The sequence below is a fragment of the Bufo bufo genome, chromosome 5 (assembly GCF_905171765.1).
Source record: "Bufo bufo chromosome 5, aBufBuf1.1, whole genome shotgun sequence".
Lineage (NCBI taxonomy): Eukaryota > Metazoa > Chordata > Amphibia > Anura > Bufonidae > Bufo > Bufo bufo.
In genome coordinates this window covers 439,325,355-439,342,332 of record NC_053393.1, presented here as the reverse complement: position 1 = coordinate 439,342,332, position 16,978 = coordinate 439,325,355, and the positions used below count along the sequence as shown (strand labels likewise).

The following is a 16,978-nucleotide window of genomic DNA, read 5'->3' as shown; positions in this document are numbered from 1 at the left end:
AACACAATAATGTGAAAAAAGCAAAGTGTGAAAAGAAAAAAGTGATGAAGTGAAGTGTGAACTGAAACAAAAAAAATGTTTGTTTTTATAAAAACATGAAGCAATCCACAGAGTACTGGCTTTTAAATCCTTTCACATATTAGTTGTAAAGAAATCTAAAAAAGAAAAGAAGAAAATGCATTAATACTTACAATAATAGTTATAAGCCCATATTTCAAATCCACTACCATTAGCCACCAATCAAACAGAAAATAAAAATAAAAAAAGGATAAAAAAAACAAAGACACTATGTTAAATATGATGCAAAAGGGATCTTATCGTTAAGGCCTCTTGGTACCTGTGTTCTCAACTTGACTATCCATTTGCATTCGATACGTTCCAATATTCTAAATAGATCTCCACCTCTGGATCCCAACTAGATCTTGTCAATGCCACAAAACTTCAAATCCTGCCACATGTTCTGATGTTTGTCATGAAAATGTCGAGGTATAGGTTTTAACTTGATGATGTTTTCTCTATCTAAAGCATCAATTCGTGCTGCTGCCCGGATGTCTTTTTGGTGCTCTTGAATCTGTACTCGTAGTTCACATGTGGTCATTCCAATGTAAATAAGGCCACAAGGACATGTGGCATAATAAATAACTCCAGAAGTACTGCAATTGATAACATGTACAATATTGCACATCCCATCTCCCGAGGAACTTGTAAATACGTCAGATTTGACCATAACCTTGCAAACTGAGCATTGTCCACATGGCTAAGAACCCCGTTTTGGGCCTTTAGAATGATTTTGAAGAAGCATAATGGCTACGTCCCAAAATATCATTCAAATTCTTACTTCAATTTGCCACAAATGCTGGAGTAGGGGTAAGCACCCGTTTTAGATCGGGGTCAGAGCGTAAAATGGGCCAAAATCTGGAAAAGATGTTCTTCATATTTTTCCATTGTGTATTGTAGATGACCGTGAGAAAGGCCCAGGCGGCCCCCTGGGCATTGGCCCACCAGGAAATTTCTTTATAAGGTCTATGGCCAATCTGCTCCTACTACTGCGGTCGTTTGATCTCATACAGACTGACTGTTTGCAGGCAGCACATCCATATTTAAACAGGACAATGTGCGCAGGCAAAAAATATGCGTTTGCTTGCTCATTGGCGGGACAGTTACACAGGGCAATTACTGGTTATGGCTGTTCAGACTCTCAGTCCATGTAAAAGAGATCTGTAGATTAAAAGAGATTATACCCAAGGTAAAATGTTACATTTTATCTATTATCAGCACTACACATACTTTGGGTGAATATCTTATGTATTTGAAGCTGCATTAGATGTTTAAATTGTTTACATTTCAGTAAAAGAAATATACTCTCAATATATAATTCTTAATTTTTTTTCCAGAATTTCACATTAAAGTATCTGAACGTAAATATAATGTTGAGAGGTTTATAGACTTGTAAACCCTTATAAAACGTAATAAAACTGCTTTCCAAATCTGTGCACTTTAAATGTTATAGATTATGATCTCAGACAAGTGTTCTACATTATGGAGCCTATTACTAAATGCATTACTCACAAAGTGTACACAAAATGATAACTTACACAGCTATTTCACAGAGATATATACATTGTCATTTTATTTCCAACTGTCTTGCAACCAAAAGAAAAATTATGACCTGGAAGACTGGTCTAATTCACATAATGCATTCACAGAATAGGGAAGACAATATTAATAAACTGAAACATTTAAACACACTGTATGCGTACCACAAGATTTGTTATGGGAGATATAAAAAAAAAATATTCGGACAGAACATACGGTATGTCTAGGCGGAAACAGAAGTTGTTTCCTACCTTTTTTCAGTTTCCAGTTATGGGTACCGGTATATTTATTACGCAGATTTAAAATCTTAGGGCATAACTAACAGGATGATTCTCAGACAGGAATAAGCATAGATGGCACCGAGATTAAAGAGGACCTTTCACCGCTCCTGACATGTCTGTTGTAATAACTTCATGCAATCCCCATGTAATAACAATTCTGGAACATCTATTCTTATGTCTGTATGTTGTGCTATTCCTTTATTATTTGGATGAATTGCTATTAGCCTTCAGTAAGGGTACAGAGAGGTGATAACCAGTTGGGGGGGGGGGGGGGGTTACCTGCACAGACTGACAATGGCAGCAATGACTGGAGAGATTGAGACTGTGCAGGTACACACCCCCAACTGGTTACCTCCCCTCTGTACCCTTACTGCAGACTGCTAGCAATTCATTCATAACTTCTAGTAGAAATAATAAAGGAATAGTACAACATAGAGACATAAGAATAGATGCTCCAGAATTGTTATTACATGGGGAATGCATGAAGCTATTAAAACAGACATGTCAGAAGCGGTAAAAGGTCCTCTTTAACCACCTCCGGACCGCCTAACGCAGGATTGCGTTCCGGAGACGCGAGATTTCGCTCAAAGCCGGCCCGCGCATGCGCATCGCGGGCCGGCAAAATTAAAAGAAGTATTTCGTCACCAGCCTGCCAGCAACGATCATTGGCTGGCAGGCTGGCGATTTTCAAAAAATCCAATCCAAAGTCATATAACAGATCATATTAGTAAATATGATCTGTTATATGGCTTGTTGTCACGGAACCATGAACCAGACGTACAACAAGAGATAAGTGAAAATAGAAGGCTTTATTGAAAATAAAGCTGTAAAGCAAAAGTCCAAACGGATGGTGAAACCGAGCAGAGTCTTTGCGAAGCCAGAGGTCAGGAACCAGAAGGGTAGTCAGACGAAGCCAGGATCAGGAACCAGCAGGGTAGTCAGACGAAGCCAGGATCAGGAACCAGCAGGGTAGTCAGACGAAGCCAGGATCAGGAACCAGCAGGGTAGTCAGACGAAGCCAGGATCAGGAACCAGAAGCAGCAGCAGTCTTAGAAGCATGTGAACACAAGAGGACCAAGCAAGGAACTGAAGCCACAGACCTCCTATATATATGAGCTAGGCATCCAGCTCCTCCCAGGGGAAGGAGGAGCCGCAGGGTGGAAGGCTACAAGAAACCCAGGACCCAAGATGGCCGCCAGCACATGTCAAACGAAGGAGAGCAGCAAGCAGGTAAGACCATGACAGTACCTCCCCCTCAAGGGCCCCTCCTCCGCGGAGCACAAAACGGTTTCTGAGGGAAGCGTGCGTGGAAGGCTCGGAGCAAGGCAGGAGCATGGACATCTGCGGAGGGAACCCAGGAACGCTCCTCTGGACCATAACCACGCCAATGGACCAAAAACTGCAACCGACCGCGGACCAGGCGTGAGTCCAGGATATTGCTCACCTCATATTCCTCACGATTGCCCACTTGGACCGGACGAGGCCGAGGAACCGAGGAAGTGAAACGATTACACACCAGTGGCTTCAACAGGGAGACATGAAACACGTTGGAGATCCGCATGACAGGAGGAAGCGCAAGGGCATAGGCTACCGGGTTTACCCTGCGAAGCACTCGGAAGGGACCAACAAAGCGAGGCGCCAGCTTGGGAGTGGGCACTCGAAGGTTGAGGTTGCGGGTGGACAACCATACACGGTCTCCGACCTGGTAGGAAGGAGCAGGCGCTCGTCTGCGATCAGCCTGGAATCTCTGGCGCTGCGCAGAGACCTCAAGGGACTTCTGGATCTGTACCCAAGAAGCACGTAGGACGGAAAGGTGATCCTCCACAGCCGGAATATCCTGGGGAGAGAATACCTCCGGTAACACGGCAGGTTGGAACCCATAATTGGCCATGAAGGGAGACGTCCCAGAGGAAGAGTTCACCGCCGTGTTCCTGGCAAACTCAGCCCAAGGCAGGAGGTCAACCCAATTGTCTTGGTGATCGGAGACATAGCAACGAAGGAATTGCTCCAAAGCCTGATTGGATCGTTCTGCGGCCCCATTGGACTGAGGGTGGTAGGCCGAGGAGAAGGAGAGATGAATCCCCAACTGGGAGCAAAAGGCGCGCCAGAACCTGGACACAAACTGACTCCCCCGATCCGACACAATCTCCTTAGGCAAACCGTGCAACCGGAAGACCTCCCTGGCAAAAATCGTGGCCAACTCTTGTGCAGAGGGTAACTTCTTGAGAGGAACACAGTGGCACATTTTGGAAAACCGATCCACAATCATGAGAATGACCGTATGGCCTCGGGATGCAGGGAGGTCCACAATGAAATCCATCCCCAGGTGTGACCATGGGCGCTCCCCGGTGGCTATGGGTTGCAGAAGGCCCAACGGAAGGTGCCGAGGGGACTTACTCTGGGCACAAACGGAGCATGCCGCTACATATGCGGCGATGTCGGAACGTAGGGAAGGCCACCAGAACAGACGTGAAACAGCCCAGGACAGCTGATTCCTTCCAGGATGCCCCGCGGTCTTGGAGTTATGGTAGGTTCGCAACAACCGAGTGCGCAACTCCTCAGGCACAAAACATCTGCCGTTGGGTCTCCCAGAGGGAGCACCAGATTGAGCCGCCAAAATCTGCTCACCCAGGGGAGAGGTCAGGCTGGTGCGAATGGCGGCCAGGATCTGATTCGGAGGTATGACCGAAGTCGGAATCGACTCCTCCCTGGACAGCTCGGAGTACTGCCGTGATAAGGCATCCGCCCTGATGTTCTTGGAACCGGGTAGGTAGGAGACCACGTAATTAAAACGTGACAAGAACAGAGCCCATCTGGCCTGACGTGGTGTCAATCTCTTGGCCTCAGAAAGGTAGGTCAGATTCTTGTGGTCCGTCAGGATGAGAACCGGAACCACCGAACCCTCGAGCAAGTGCCTCCATTCTTTAAGGGCCTGCACGATGGCCAATAACTCCCTGTCACCAATCTGATAGTTGCACTCCGCGGAAGACAGTTTCCGGGAGTAAAACCCACAAGGAAGCAGAGGACCCTCTGGTGTTCTACGCTGAGACAGAAGGGCGCCTACTCCCGTCTCAGACGCGTCCACCTCGAGGACAAAGGGCAACCCAGGGTTGGGATGCGACAGAATCGGAGCCGACACAAAGGCGGACTTTAGGGCCTCAAAAGCTCGGATGGCCTCGAGCGGCCAGACCTGGGAATTACTGCCCTTCCTGGTCAGATCCGTGAGAGGCTTGGCCAGCATGGAAAAGTCCCTGATGAACTTCCGATAATAATTGGCGAAGCCCAAAAAGCGCTGCAGGGAACGAAGACCACTGGGCTGGGGCCACTGTAAGACAGCCGAAACCTTCTCAGGATCCATGGAGAACCCCTCAGCGGAAATGATGTAACCTAAGAAGGTTACCTGGGATCGGTGAAATTCGCATTTCTCAAGCTTACCGAACAGCTTGTTCTCTCGTAACCGTTGCAACACTCGTCTGACATCCAGAATGTGGGCCTCCATGGATTCAGAATATACCAAGATGTCATCCAAATAGACTACCACACACTGCTGCAACAGGTCACGGAAAACATCGTTGATGAATTCCTGAAAGACTGCGGGCGCATTGCACAACCCAAAGGGCATAACCAAGGATTCGTAATGACCGGTCCTGGTGTTAAACGCGGTCTTCCACTCATCGCCCGCCTTGATCCTTACCAGGTTATATGCCGCCCTCAGGTCGAGTTTGGTAAAGACCGTGGCCCCTTTAAGGCGATCGAACAGCTCGGAAATCAAGGGTATCGGGTAAGCGTTCTTGATCGTGATGCGATTGAGACCCCTGTAATCGATGCAAGGCCTCAACTCACCGCCCTTCTTTTTCACAAAGAAAAATCCAGCCCCTGCCGGGGACGAAGATTTGCGAATGTGTCCGCGTGAAAGCGCCTCCCTCACGTACTCCTCCATGGCCTCATTCTCCGCTACCGACAGTGGATAGACTTTGCCACGAGGAGGAACGGCACCAGATTGTAACTCTATGGCACAATCGTATGGGCGGTGCGGAGGTAGGGCAACCGCGCGCACCTTATCGAATACATCCCGGTACTCCTCGTATTCAGGAGGCAACAGAGAGTCCGAGGAAGTACACAGCAACTTGACAGACCCATGGATGCAACTAGCCCCACACTGCGGTGACCACGAGAGGATCTCGACCGATCTCCAATCGAAAGTCGGATTATGCTTCTGGAGCCAGGGGTACCCCAAGACCACCGAGTAGTGTGGAGACGAAATAACCTGGAGGCAGACCGACTCTCTGTGAACGGCACCAATGGCTATCCCCACTGGAAGGGTCTCATGAGTCACGTGTGGCGGCAGAAGGGGTCTGCCGTCTATCGCCTCAAGAGCCAGTGGGGAACCTCGAGCCTGCAGAGGAATGGAATTGGCGGCAGCGAACACACTATCAATGAACAAACCACCAGCACCAGAGTCCACCAACGCCTGGGTCGTCACCGAGCCCCCGACCCAGGAGAGGACAACAGTGATCAGTGGTTTGTCAACACGGGAAACCGGGGACGAGGAGACTCCACCCAAGATCTGCCCCCGACAGGATCTCAGGGTACGAGCGTTTCCCGGACGGTTCGGACATGCCAACCGAAAATGCCCACCGAGACCACAGTACATGCATCGGCCCTCGCGTCTCCGGAGTGCCCTCTCCCCCTCGGACAGGCGAGCAAACCCCAGCTGCATGGGTTCACCCCCGGACAAGTCATCCCCAGGAGGCGTGGGAGGAGAGGGAGGCACGGGTGGGACAGCAAACGTAGGCACCAATCTGTTAGAAGACCTCCGCAGGTTCTCCTTAAAGGAAGGTCTCTCCCTGAGTCTGGTGTCAATCAAAATCAGGAAAGAAATAAGAGACTCGAGCTCAACTGGTAGGTCCTTAGCTGCAACCTCATCCTTCAAGGCATCCGAGAGACCATGAGAGAAAGCAGCGACCAGAGCCTCATTATTCCAGCCCACCTCTGCTGCCAGGGTACGAAACTCAATGGCGTATTCAGCTACGGATCGTGAACCCTGTCTGATGGACATAAGGAGCTTCGCAGCAGAGGCAGCACGAGCCGGCACATCGAATACCTTCCGAAGAGAAGCAACAAAACCGGAAAACTCGGCAACCACCGGATTGTTGTTCTCCCATAAAGGGCTGGCCCAGGCCAAGGCCTTGTCCGAGAGCAGCGAGATCAAGAAGCCCACCTTTGATCTCTCAGTAGGAAAGGCATGTGGCAGCAACTCGAAATAAATGCCCACCTGGTTAAGGAAACCTCGGCACTGAGTTGGCTCTCCCCCAAAGCGCTGTGGAAGAGGGGCAGAACCGGTCATACCCCGAAACACCGCAGGCGCAACAACAGGTGTCGGGGTAGACTCTGGCGCAACAACCGGAGCGGCAGTAGGAGCGAGCCCAGGAGCGACAACCGACCCATCGGCAACGGGAGCGAAATGAGCCGTGCGTTCAAGCAGGGTTTGCAACGCCACAGCGAACTGACCCAACAGGTGATCCTGCTGATCAAGTCTGGCAACCAGCGTGGGTAGCGAGGATGGCCCTGTACCGTCAGAATTCATGGCTTGGTCCTAATGTCACGGAACCATGAACCAGACGTACAACAAGAGATAAGTGAAAATAGAAGGCTTTATTGAAAATAAAGCTGTAAAGCAAAAGTCCAAACGGATGGTGAAACCGAGCAGAGTCTTTGCGAAGCCAGAGGTCAGGAACCAGAAGGGTAGTCAGACGAAGCCAGGATCAGGAACCAGCAGGGTAGTCAGACGAAGCCAGGATCAGGAACCAGCAGGGTAGTCAGACGAAGCCAGGATCAGGAACCAGCAGGGTAGTCAGACGAAGCCAGGATCAGGAACCAGAAGCAGCAGCAGTCTTAGAAGCATGTGAACACAAGAGGACCAAGCAAGGAACTGAAGCCACAGACCTCCTATATATATGAGCTAGGCATCCAGCTCCTCCCAGGGGAAGGAGGAGCCGCAGGGTGGAAGGCTACAAGAAACCCAGGACCCAAGATGGCCGCCAGCACATGTCAAACGAAGGAGAGCAGCAAGCAGGTAAGACCATGACACTTGTCTGCTCCTCTGCTGGTCCTTTTCGTCGGTTGGATCCAGCACAGGAGCAGACTGAACTGTGAGTAGCACCAACACTACACCTTAGCCCCAGATCACCCACCTGCACCCCAATTAACCCTTTGATCACCCCTTTGATCGCCCCTGTCAATCACTAGTGAAAGGAAAAAAAGTGATCAGTGTAAACTGTCACTTTTTTTTTTTCACTGGTATTGGCTGTTAGGTTTTAGGGATAGTTTAGGCCCCTTGGTTAGGTAGTTAGCGTCAGTTAGCGCCCACCCCACCGCACCGCAGTCACTTTTATTCGCTGTTTAGCGTATCGCTAATCAGCATTTGTACTTTTATAGTATCTGTAAGTGATCAAAACTGATCACGGTCAGATCTATAATAGTATTAGTGTCACTTTAGTTCGCCCTCCACCCAAAACGCAGTGTTTGCCCGATCAGGCCTGATCGGTCGCCCACACGTGCGTTCACCCACGCCCGCCCCACCGCAGTGACAAAAAATATATATTTTTTGATCACTGCACATTCATTTTACACGCACTGCGGCGATAAAAAAATCAGTTTTGATATTTTTTATCAACCGCAGCGGCCTCCGGTACTTCGCTAGCCTCCCCTTTGTAAGACAGGTTTGCTTTTTTTCTTGGGTAGTCTCAGGGAATACCCCTAAATTTAGTAGTCCAAAATGTCAAACAGGGGGTATTCTTCTGAAGAGGCCTACAGGATTCTGACCCAGTCGGATGAGGAGTGGGAACCCTCATCTGACGAATCTAGCGGGTCAGAATATGAACCTGTGGAAAGCAGTGGCTCTCTGACCCAAAGTTCGGACGAGGAGGTGGAGGTCCCTGGCAGCACCAGGCGTACCCGGCCCCATGTCGCTAGACCACAGGTTACGCAGGATCCGCTTCAAGAGCAGCAGAGTGGGGCTGTCGCTGCCGGATCACGTGGTGAGGCATACACCAGCAGCGCAGCCCTTCCTGGACCTAGTACCAGCACTGCCGTACAACCTGGTGAAGTAGCGAGCACCAGAAGGGCAGTTGAAGCTGGTACGGTGGCACGTGCAATAGTTACCCCGTCGCAGCCACCGCACAGACAGGCCCGTAGAGCCCCTAGAGTCCCTGAGGTGCTGGCAAATCCTGATTGGCAGTCACCAACTTCAGCCGCACCAGTAGTTCCCCCTTTCACCGCCCAGTCTGGAGTTCGGGTTGAGACGGCTCAAATCGGTTCGGCCCTGGGATTTTTTGAGCTGTTCTTGACTGCGGAGCTCTTGGACTTAGTCGTGGCAGAGACCAACCAGTATGCCACACAATTTATAACCGCTAACCCGGGAAGCTATTATGCCCAGCCTTTCCGGTGGAAACCAGTCCAAGTTTCCGAACTTAAATTTTTTTTGGGCCTTCTCCTCAACATGGGCCTGACAAAAAAGCATGAATTGCGGTCATATTGGTCAACGCACCCAATTCATCACATGCCCATGTTCTCTGCTGCTATGTCCAGGACACGATTTGAGACCATCCTGCGTTTCCTGCACTTTAGCGACAACACCACCTCCCGTCCCAGAGGCCACCCTGCTTTTGACCGGCTCCACAAAATTCGGCCCCTCATAGACCATTTCAACCTGAAATTTGCAGATTTGTATACCCCTGAGCAAAACATCTGCGTAGACGAGTCCCTAATACATTTTACCGGGCGCCTTGGCTTCAAACAATACATCCCAAGCAAGCGTGCCCGGTATGGGGTCAAATTGTATAAGCTCTGTGAAAGGGCCACAGGCTATACCCACAAATTTCGGATCTATGAGGGAAAAGATCAGACCCTGGAGCCGGTCGGTTGCCCTGACTACCTGGGGAGCAGTGGGAAGACAGTCTGGGACTTGGTGTCACCCTTATTCGGCAAGGGGTACCATCTTTATGTGGACAATTTCTACACAAGTGTGGCCCTCTTTAGGCATTTGTTTCTAGAACGGATTTGCGCCTGTGGCACCGCGCGAACTAGTCGCGTGGGCTTCCCCCAACGGCTTGTAACCACCCGTCTTGCAAGGGGGCAGAGGGCTGCCTTGTGTAACGAAGAACTGCTCGCGGTGAAATGGAGAGACAAGCGTGACGTTTACATGCTCTCCTCCATTCACGCAGACACGACAATCCAAATTGAGCGAGCAACCCGTGTCATTGAAAAGCCCCTCTGTGTCCACGACTATAATGCGCTCATGGGAGGGGTGGACTTCAATGACCAGATGTTGTCTCCGTATTTAGTTTCCCGCAGAACCAGACGCTGGTATAAGAAGGTGTCTGTATATTTAATTCAATTGGCGCTCCAGGAGGTTCCGTGGCCCCATCCACCAGTGTAGTTAGCCGTCTACACGAGCGACATTTCCCCAGTGTCGTTCCTGGTACCTCAACCCAACCGTCACCCCGAAAAAGATGTCGTGTCTGTAGCAGGAGTGGAATAAGGCGTGACACCCGCTATTTCTGTCCTGACTGTGCTGACCACCCTGCCCTATGCTATGGAGAGTGTTTCCGGAAGTACCACACACAGGTACACCTAGCATAGGGATCACATCTCACCAGGACAGGCACACAGGGCTATTAGGGCCCATTCACTCACAGCTGCTGCAAACCTCTCCTTTCACCTGGGATAAAGTGCATAACGTACTTCGCCACATCTTTGGGCGATTTGCGCTTTGCACATTGTCCCATGGGGAAGGAGAGGTTTGTTCTATAAAGGTAAAAAAAACTAAACAAAAAAAAAAATGCCGGTAAGTAAAAAAGTTAAACGTTCAGTTAAAAAAGTTTAAAAAAAAGTTTCTATGTTCTGTTCAACAGTTAATAAAGTTATTGCTTTGCGGCCTGGTTTTTTCTTTTTTGTTTTGTTTTTTTTACCTTTCAGGTGGACCAACCGATCGACCAGCTGCAGCACTGATGTGCATTCGGACAGAAGCATTGCGCTGCTGTCAGATTACACGCAAGTCGGTGTATGCGGCGCTGCAAGACGAGATTTCTCCTCTGCAGTAAAAGATACGTTTGCCGAGGCATATGAGCTGAGGAGGTGGCGGTGTTCATATACTTTGGCAAACACTTTGTATATATAAAAAAAAAAATCCCGGCAATGATTTATTCATCCACATCGATTGATGTGAATGGAGAAATCTGGTTTGCCAGGGCATACGAGCTGAAGTGGGTATGGATGTTGGGCGGAGCTCCTATGTCCTGGCAGACGCCTTTCCCCTCCTTTTTCTTTTTTTGGCAGAGATTTTTTCATCCACATTGATCGATGCGAATGAAGAAATCTGTGCCGTTCATTTTTTTCTTTCAGCCCAGAGGCTGAACGGAAAAAAAAAATCTCATTACCCGTATGCTCAATATAAGGAGAATAGCAGAAACTCCTAATGCTGGGCATACATGTAATGATTGCGGAGACCCTCAAATGCCAGGGCAGTACAAACACCCCACAAATAACACCATTTTGGAAAGAAGACACCCCAAGGTATTCGCTGAGGGGCTTATTGAGTCCATGAAAGATTGAAATTTTTGTCCCAAGTTAGCGGAAAGGGAGACTTTGTGAGAAAAAAATCAAAAAAATCAATTTCCGCTAACTTGTGCCAAAAATTTTTTTTTTCAATGAACTCGCCATGCCCCTCATTGAATACCTTGGGGTGTCTTCTTTCCAAAATGGGGTCACATGTGGGGTATTTATACTGCCCTGGCATTTTAGAGGCCCCAAAGCGTGAGAAGAAGTCTGGTATCCAAATGTCTAAAAATGCCCTCCTAAAAGGAATTTGGGCACCTTTGCCCACCTAGGCTGCAAAAAAGTGTCACACATGTGGTATCTCCGTATTCAGCAGAAGTTGGGGAATATGTTTTGGGGTGTCATTTTACATATACCCATGCTGGGTGAGATAAATATCTTGGTCAAATGCCAACTTAGTATAAAAAAAATGGGAAAAGTTGTCTTTTGCCAAGATATTTCTCTCACCCAGCATGGGTATATGTAAAATGACACCCCAAAACACATTCCCCACCTTCTCCTGAGTACGGAGATACCAGATGTGTGACACTTTTTTGCAGCCTAGGTGGGCAAAGGAGCCCACATTCCAAAGAGCACCTTTCAGATTTCACAGGTCATTTACCTACTTACCAGACATTAGGGCCCCTGGAAAATGCCAGGGCAGTATAACTACCCCACAAGTGACCCCATTTTGGAAAGAAGACACCCCAAGGTATTCCGTGAGGGGCATGGCGAGTTCCTCGAATTTTTTATTTTTTGTCACAAGTTAGTGGAAAATGATGATTTTTTTTTTTTTTTTTTCATACAAAGTCTCATATTCCACTAACTTCTGACAAAAAATAAAAATTTCCATGAACTCACTATGCCCATCAGCGAATACCTTGGGGTCTCTTCTTTCCAAAATGGGGTCACTTGTGGGGTAGTTATACTGCCCTGGCATTCTAGGGGCCCAAATGTGTGGTAAGGAGTTTGAAATCAAATTCTGTAAAAAATGACCTGTGAAATCCGAAAGGTGCTCTTTGGAATATGGGCCCCTTTGCCCACCTAGGCTGCAAAAAAGTGCCACACATCTGGTATCTCCGTACTCAGGAGAAGGTGGGGAATGTGTTTTGGGGTGTCATTTTATATATACCCATACTGGGTGAGAGAAATATCTTGGCAAAAGACAACTTTTCCCATTTTTTTATACAAAGTTGGCATTTGACCAAGATATTTATCTCACCCAGCATGGGTATATGTAAAAAGACACCCCAAAACACATTCCTCAACTTCTCCTGAGTACGGGGATACCAGATGTGTGACACTTTTTTGCAGCCTAGGTGGGCAAAGGGGCCCACATTCCAAAGAGCACCTTTCGGATTTCACAGGTCATTTTTTACTGAATTTGATTTCAAACTCCTTACCACACATTTGGGCCCCTAGAATGCCAGGGCAGTATAACTACCCCACAAGTGACCCCATTTTGGAAAGAAGAGACCCCAAGGTATTCGCTGATGGGCATAGTGAGTTCATGGAAGTTTTTATTTTTTGTCACAAGTTAGTGGAATATGAGACTTTGTAAGAAAAAAAAAAAATCATAATTTTCCGCTAACTTGTGACAAAAAATAAAAAGTTCTATGAACTCACTATGCCCATCAGCGAATACCTTAGGGTGTGTACTTTCCGAAATGGGGTCATTTGTGGGGTGTTTGTACTGTCTGGCCATTGTAGAACCTCAGGAAACATGACAGGTGCTCAGAAAGTCAGAGCTGCTTCAAAAAGCGGAAATTCACATTTTTGTACCATAGTTTGTAAACGCTATAACTTTTACCCAAACCATTTTTTTTTTACCCAAACATTTTTTTTTATCAAAGACATGTAGAACAATAAATTTAGAGCAAAATTTATATATGGATGTAGTTTTTTTTGCAAAATTTGACAACTGAAAGTGAAAAATGTCATTTTTTTGCAAATAAATCGTTAAATTTCGATTAATAACAAAAAAAGTAAAAATGTCAGCAGCAAAGAAATACCACCAAATGAAAGCTCTATTAGTGAGAAGAAAAGGAGGTAAAATTCATTTGGGTGGTAAGTTGCATGACCGAGCAATAAATGGTGAAAGTAGTGTAGGTCAGAAGTGTAAAAAGTGGCCTGGTCTTTCAGGGTGTTTAAGCACTGGGGGCTGAAGTGGTTAAAAGGGGTTTTCAAGTTCTTTAATATTGATGACCTTTGTTGCTATCCTCAGCACCCACATCATCGCTGATCAGCTTTACAGCAGTATTCACTTCATTGGGAGCAGCAATGCAATAACCAGCTCGGTCCACTACCAAAATAGATGGAGCTGTGTATTCTGGCACCAACTTTTACCTCTGAAGCTTTTGAAGCTACTGCAGAACAGCTGATTGGCGGGAGTGTGGGGTGTCAGACCCCCACTATATGGATATTGATGGCCTATCCTGAGAGAAGGCACTCAATATTTACCATATAATATTTAAGTACCAGAAAAAAAAACTTTAAAACCCTGCAGTCTACAATACTGCATCTGGGGTCTCGCCTCATGAACTCTGGGTGGTAGGAAGCTATGGTTACCCCTAGGTTCTTCACCAGAGATTGCCATGAGGACAGATGGACATGGCTGCTAGGGACCCAGGATACGTCTGCGGACTAAGATAGCAGAAACCTGGTGCAAATTTACCAGAAACACACCAACCAGGATGACTGGGGACAAAAAGAGTAATTGTCAAACAGAGTCAATGAGAATCAAGCAACTGGCCATAGTTAGAAAACCAGGAGGATAAGAAGAAGCCTATTCAGCAAACAAGAGGTTAATCCAGAAACTATCCATGGTTAATATACCAGGAGGACCAGGAGAAGCCAATTCAGCAGATGAGAGGTTAATCCAGAAACTAGTCACAGTCAGTACACAGAGAATAAACTATCAGATCTAGAGCTAAGGTAAAGCACAGAGCTACAGTAGGATCCATACACAATAACCAGCAATGCAATGGTGAATACCCTAGCTCTAGGATGGGAGACTGATCCAGGGACCTAACTGGCTTGGCTTCCAGCCTCACTGATAGGTCGCAGCAGGGGCTTGACTGTTGGCATGGCTATCCTCCCAGCACAGCTATTTATACTGGGAAAACTCCTGGTAACTTGCTTCAGTTTCTCCCCGATCTCACCAGGTGGATGAGGTAGCATTCCGACCACTTGTTGACCTGCTTATAAAATCAGGGTATCCAATGTAGAAGGGCAGATCACATTTTTTAAAAGCCTCTAGAAGTAGTTTTTTAAGCCATGACAATCTTCTTCCCCTTATTTTATGACCAGGCTGCCCTGCCATTGTTCTCCATCTGTTTTCCTTTTCTACTTTTTCCTTCCCATCTTCACTAAATGAGCATACCCAACATTTCAAACATTTTACTCTACTGTCTGGTCATTACATGAAGCATCAACTTCCTTTTTATTGGATTATGTTGGTAACCATAAGTTTTTGGCCATATTTTCTGTTTAGCACTTTATTATTATCACAAATGTTTTCTTTATGCTATATATCATTGACTATCTTAGGCTACTTTCACACTAGCGTTCGGGTGTCCGCTCGTGCGCACCGTTTGAAGGGGCTCACGAGCGGCCCCGAACGCATCCGTCTGGCCCCAATGCATTCTCAGTGGAGGCGGATCCACTGAGAATGCATCCGCCTGCCAGCGTTCAGCCTCCGCTCCGCTCAGTTAGCGGACACCTGAACGCTGCTGGCGGATCCGTCCAGACTTATAATGGAAGTCAATGGGGACGGATCCGCTTGAAGATGACACAATATGGCTCAATCTTCAAGCGGATCCGTTCCCCATTGACTTTCAATGTAAAGTCTGAACGGATCCGCTCAGACAACTTTCACACTTAGAAAATTTTCTAAGTTTTAATGCAGACGCATCTGTTCTGAACGGATGCGAACGTCTGCATTATCAGAGCGGATCCGTCTGATGAAACATCAGACGGATCCGCTCCGAACGCTAGTGTGAAAGTAGCCTAATACAAACACAATATTGGTATAAGTAACAAAAAGTCCATTAATAAAGTTGTTTTGAATGACACGCCTTTATAAGTTACATTTTATATACTGTACATGATATGATGATATTTTCTTTTACAGGATGGATTGATGATACACCTTCCTACTGGCAAATGCATGGAGCCAGGGAATACACAGACTGGAAGCACACTTCTGTTCATAAAACCATGTAATTATAGACAAAAGAATCAAATCTGGAAAATTATACCAGAGTGAGCCAGTCAAGATGTACCTTTTATTGTATGCTATTGTAAGCATTGGCAGCGTCTTAGCATTTGGAATCTTCTATGGGGTCCAAAATAGCACCATTGGGCATAACACTATTCCTATTGTAGTAGAGCCTTTCAGCTTTATATGAGTGAAAATCTTTCTCTCTCATAAACTACATTTGTTGCATGACTTTGACATTCTGCCATTCTGATATGGATCATAATTGTAGTGGACTACAAACCTGTCCAACCATAAAATAAAGTCTGAAAGAAATTTTGACCATGCAAGATGGTTGACAGCACTACGTATTGGCCAGAGAAAGCAGGACAAATATGATTTTTGCAGAGCTTTTATTATCAAGAGTAGTGAGAATATGAAGTTTTATTCTGCCAAGCTCTGCTCCTACAAATGCTCTGGAGGCGTTCACTGAGAAGAACTATCTGCATTGAGCTCCTTCACAGCCCCTGCCCTGTGCTCTGGGTGACAGCTGTATTGGTCTCCTGGTTGAATATGAAGGCTGAGCAGAGAGAAAGGGTCATAAAGCAATGAAATGCAGAAAGCACTTTAGTAAAGATATTTTGTAGTTTTACAGAGAAGGTGATACTGTAAATATTTGAAGGAGGCTGTAAAGAACTTTTCTGTTACATTGTACTTACCCTTACACAAGTCTATTGTATATACTTAATGTACATACAGTATATATTTCTTCAGTGTACAGTATATACAGTTGCAAGAAAAAGTATGTGAACCCTTTGGAATGATATGGATTTCTGCACAAATTGGTCATAAAATGTGATCTGATCTTCATCTAAGTCACAACAATAGACAATCACAGTCTGCTTAAGCTAATAACACACAAAGAATTAAATGTTACCATGTTTTTATTGAACACACCATGTAAACATTCACAGTGCAAGTGGAAAAAGTATGTGAACCCTTGGATTTAATAACTGGTTGAACCTCCTTTGGCAGCAATAACTTCAACCAAACGTTTTCTGTAGTTGCAGATCAAACGTGCACAACGGTCAGGAGTAATTCTTGACCATTCCTCTTTACAGAACTGTTTCAGTTCAGCAATATTCTTGGGATGTCTGGTGTGAATCGCTTTCTTGAGGTCATGCCACAGCATCTCAATCGGGTTGAGGTCAGGACTCTGACTGGGCCACTCCAGAAGGCGTATTTTCTTCTGTTTAAGCCATTCTGTTGTCGATTTACTTCTATGCTTTGGGTCGTTGTCCTGTTG

The 16,978-nt window shown here is 46.6% G+C and overlaps 1 protein-coding gene across 1 annotated transcript in view; it reads left to right on the top strand.

The window, feature by feature from the left end:
* The window catches only part of GALNT15 (polypeptide N-acetylgalactosaminyltransferase 15), a 59,238-nt gene extending 42,709 nt beyond the window's left edge, over positions 1–16,529 (top strand). Inside the window, exon 10 of the mRNA XM_040433545.1 lies at positions 15,607–16,529. Coding sequence (XP_040289479.1) covers positions 15,607–15,741 — 135 coding nt within the window. The 3' untranslated portion in view covers positions 15,742–16,529. The remainder of the gene's footprint in view (positions 1–15,606) is intronic.
* Positions 16,530–16,978: the final 449 nt, after the last annotated feature.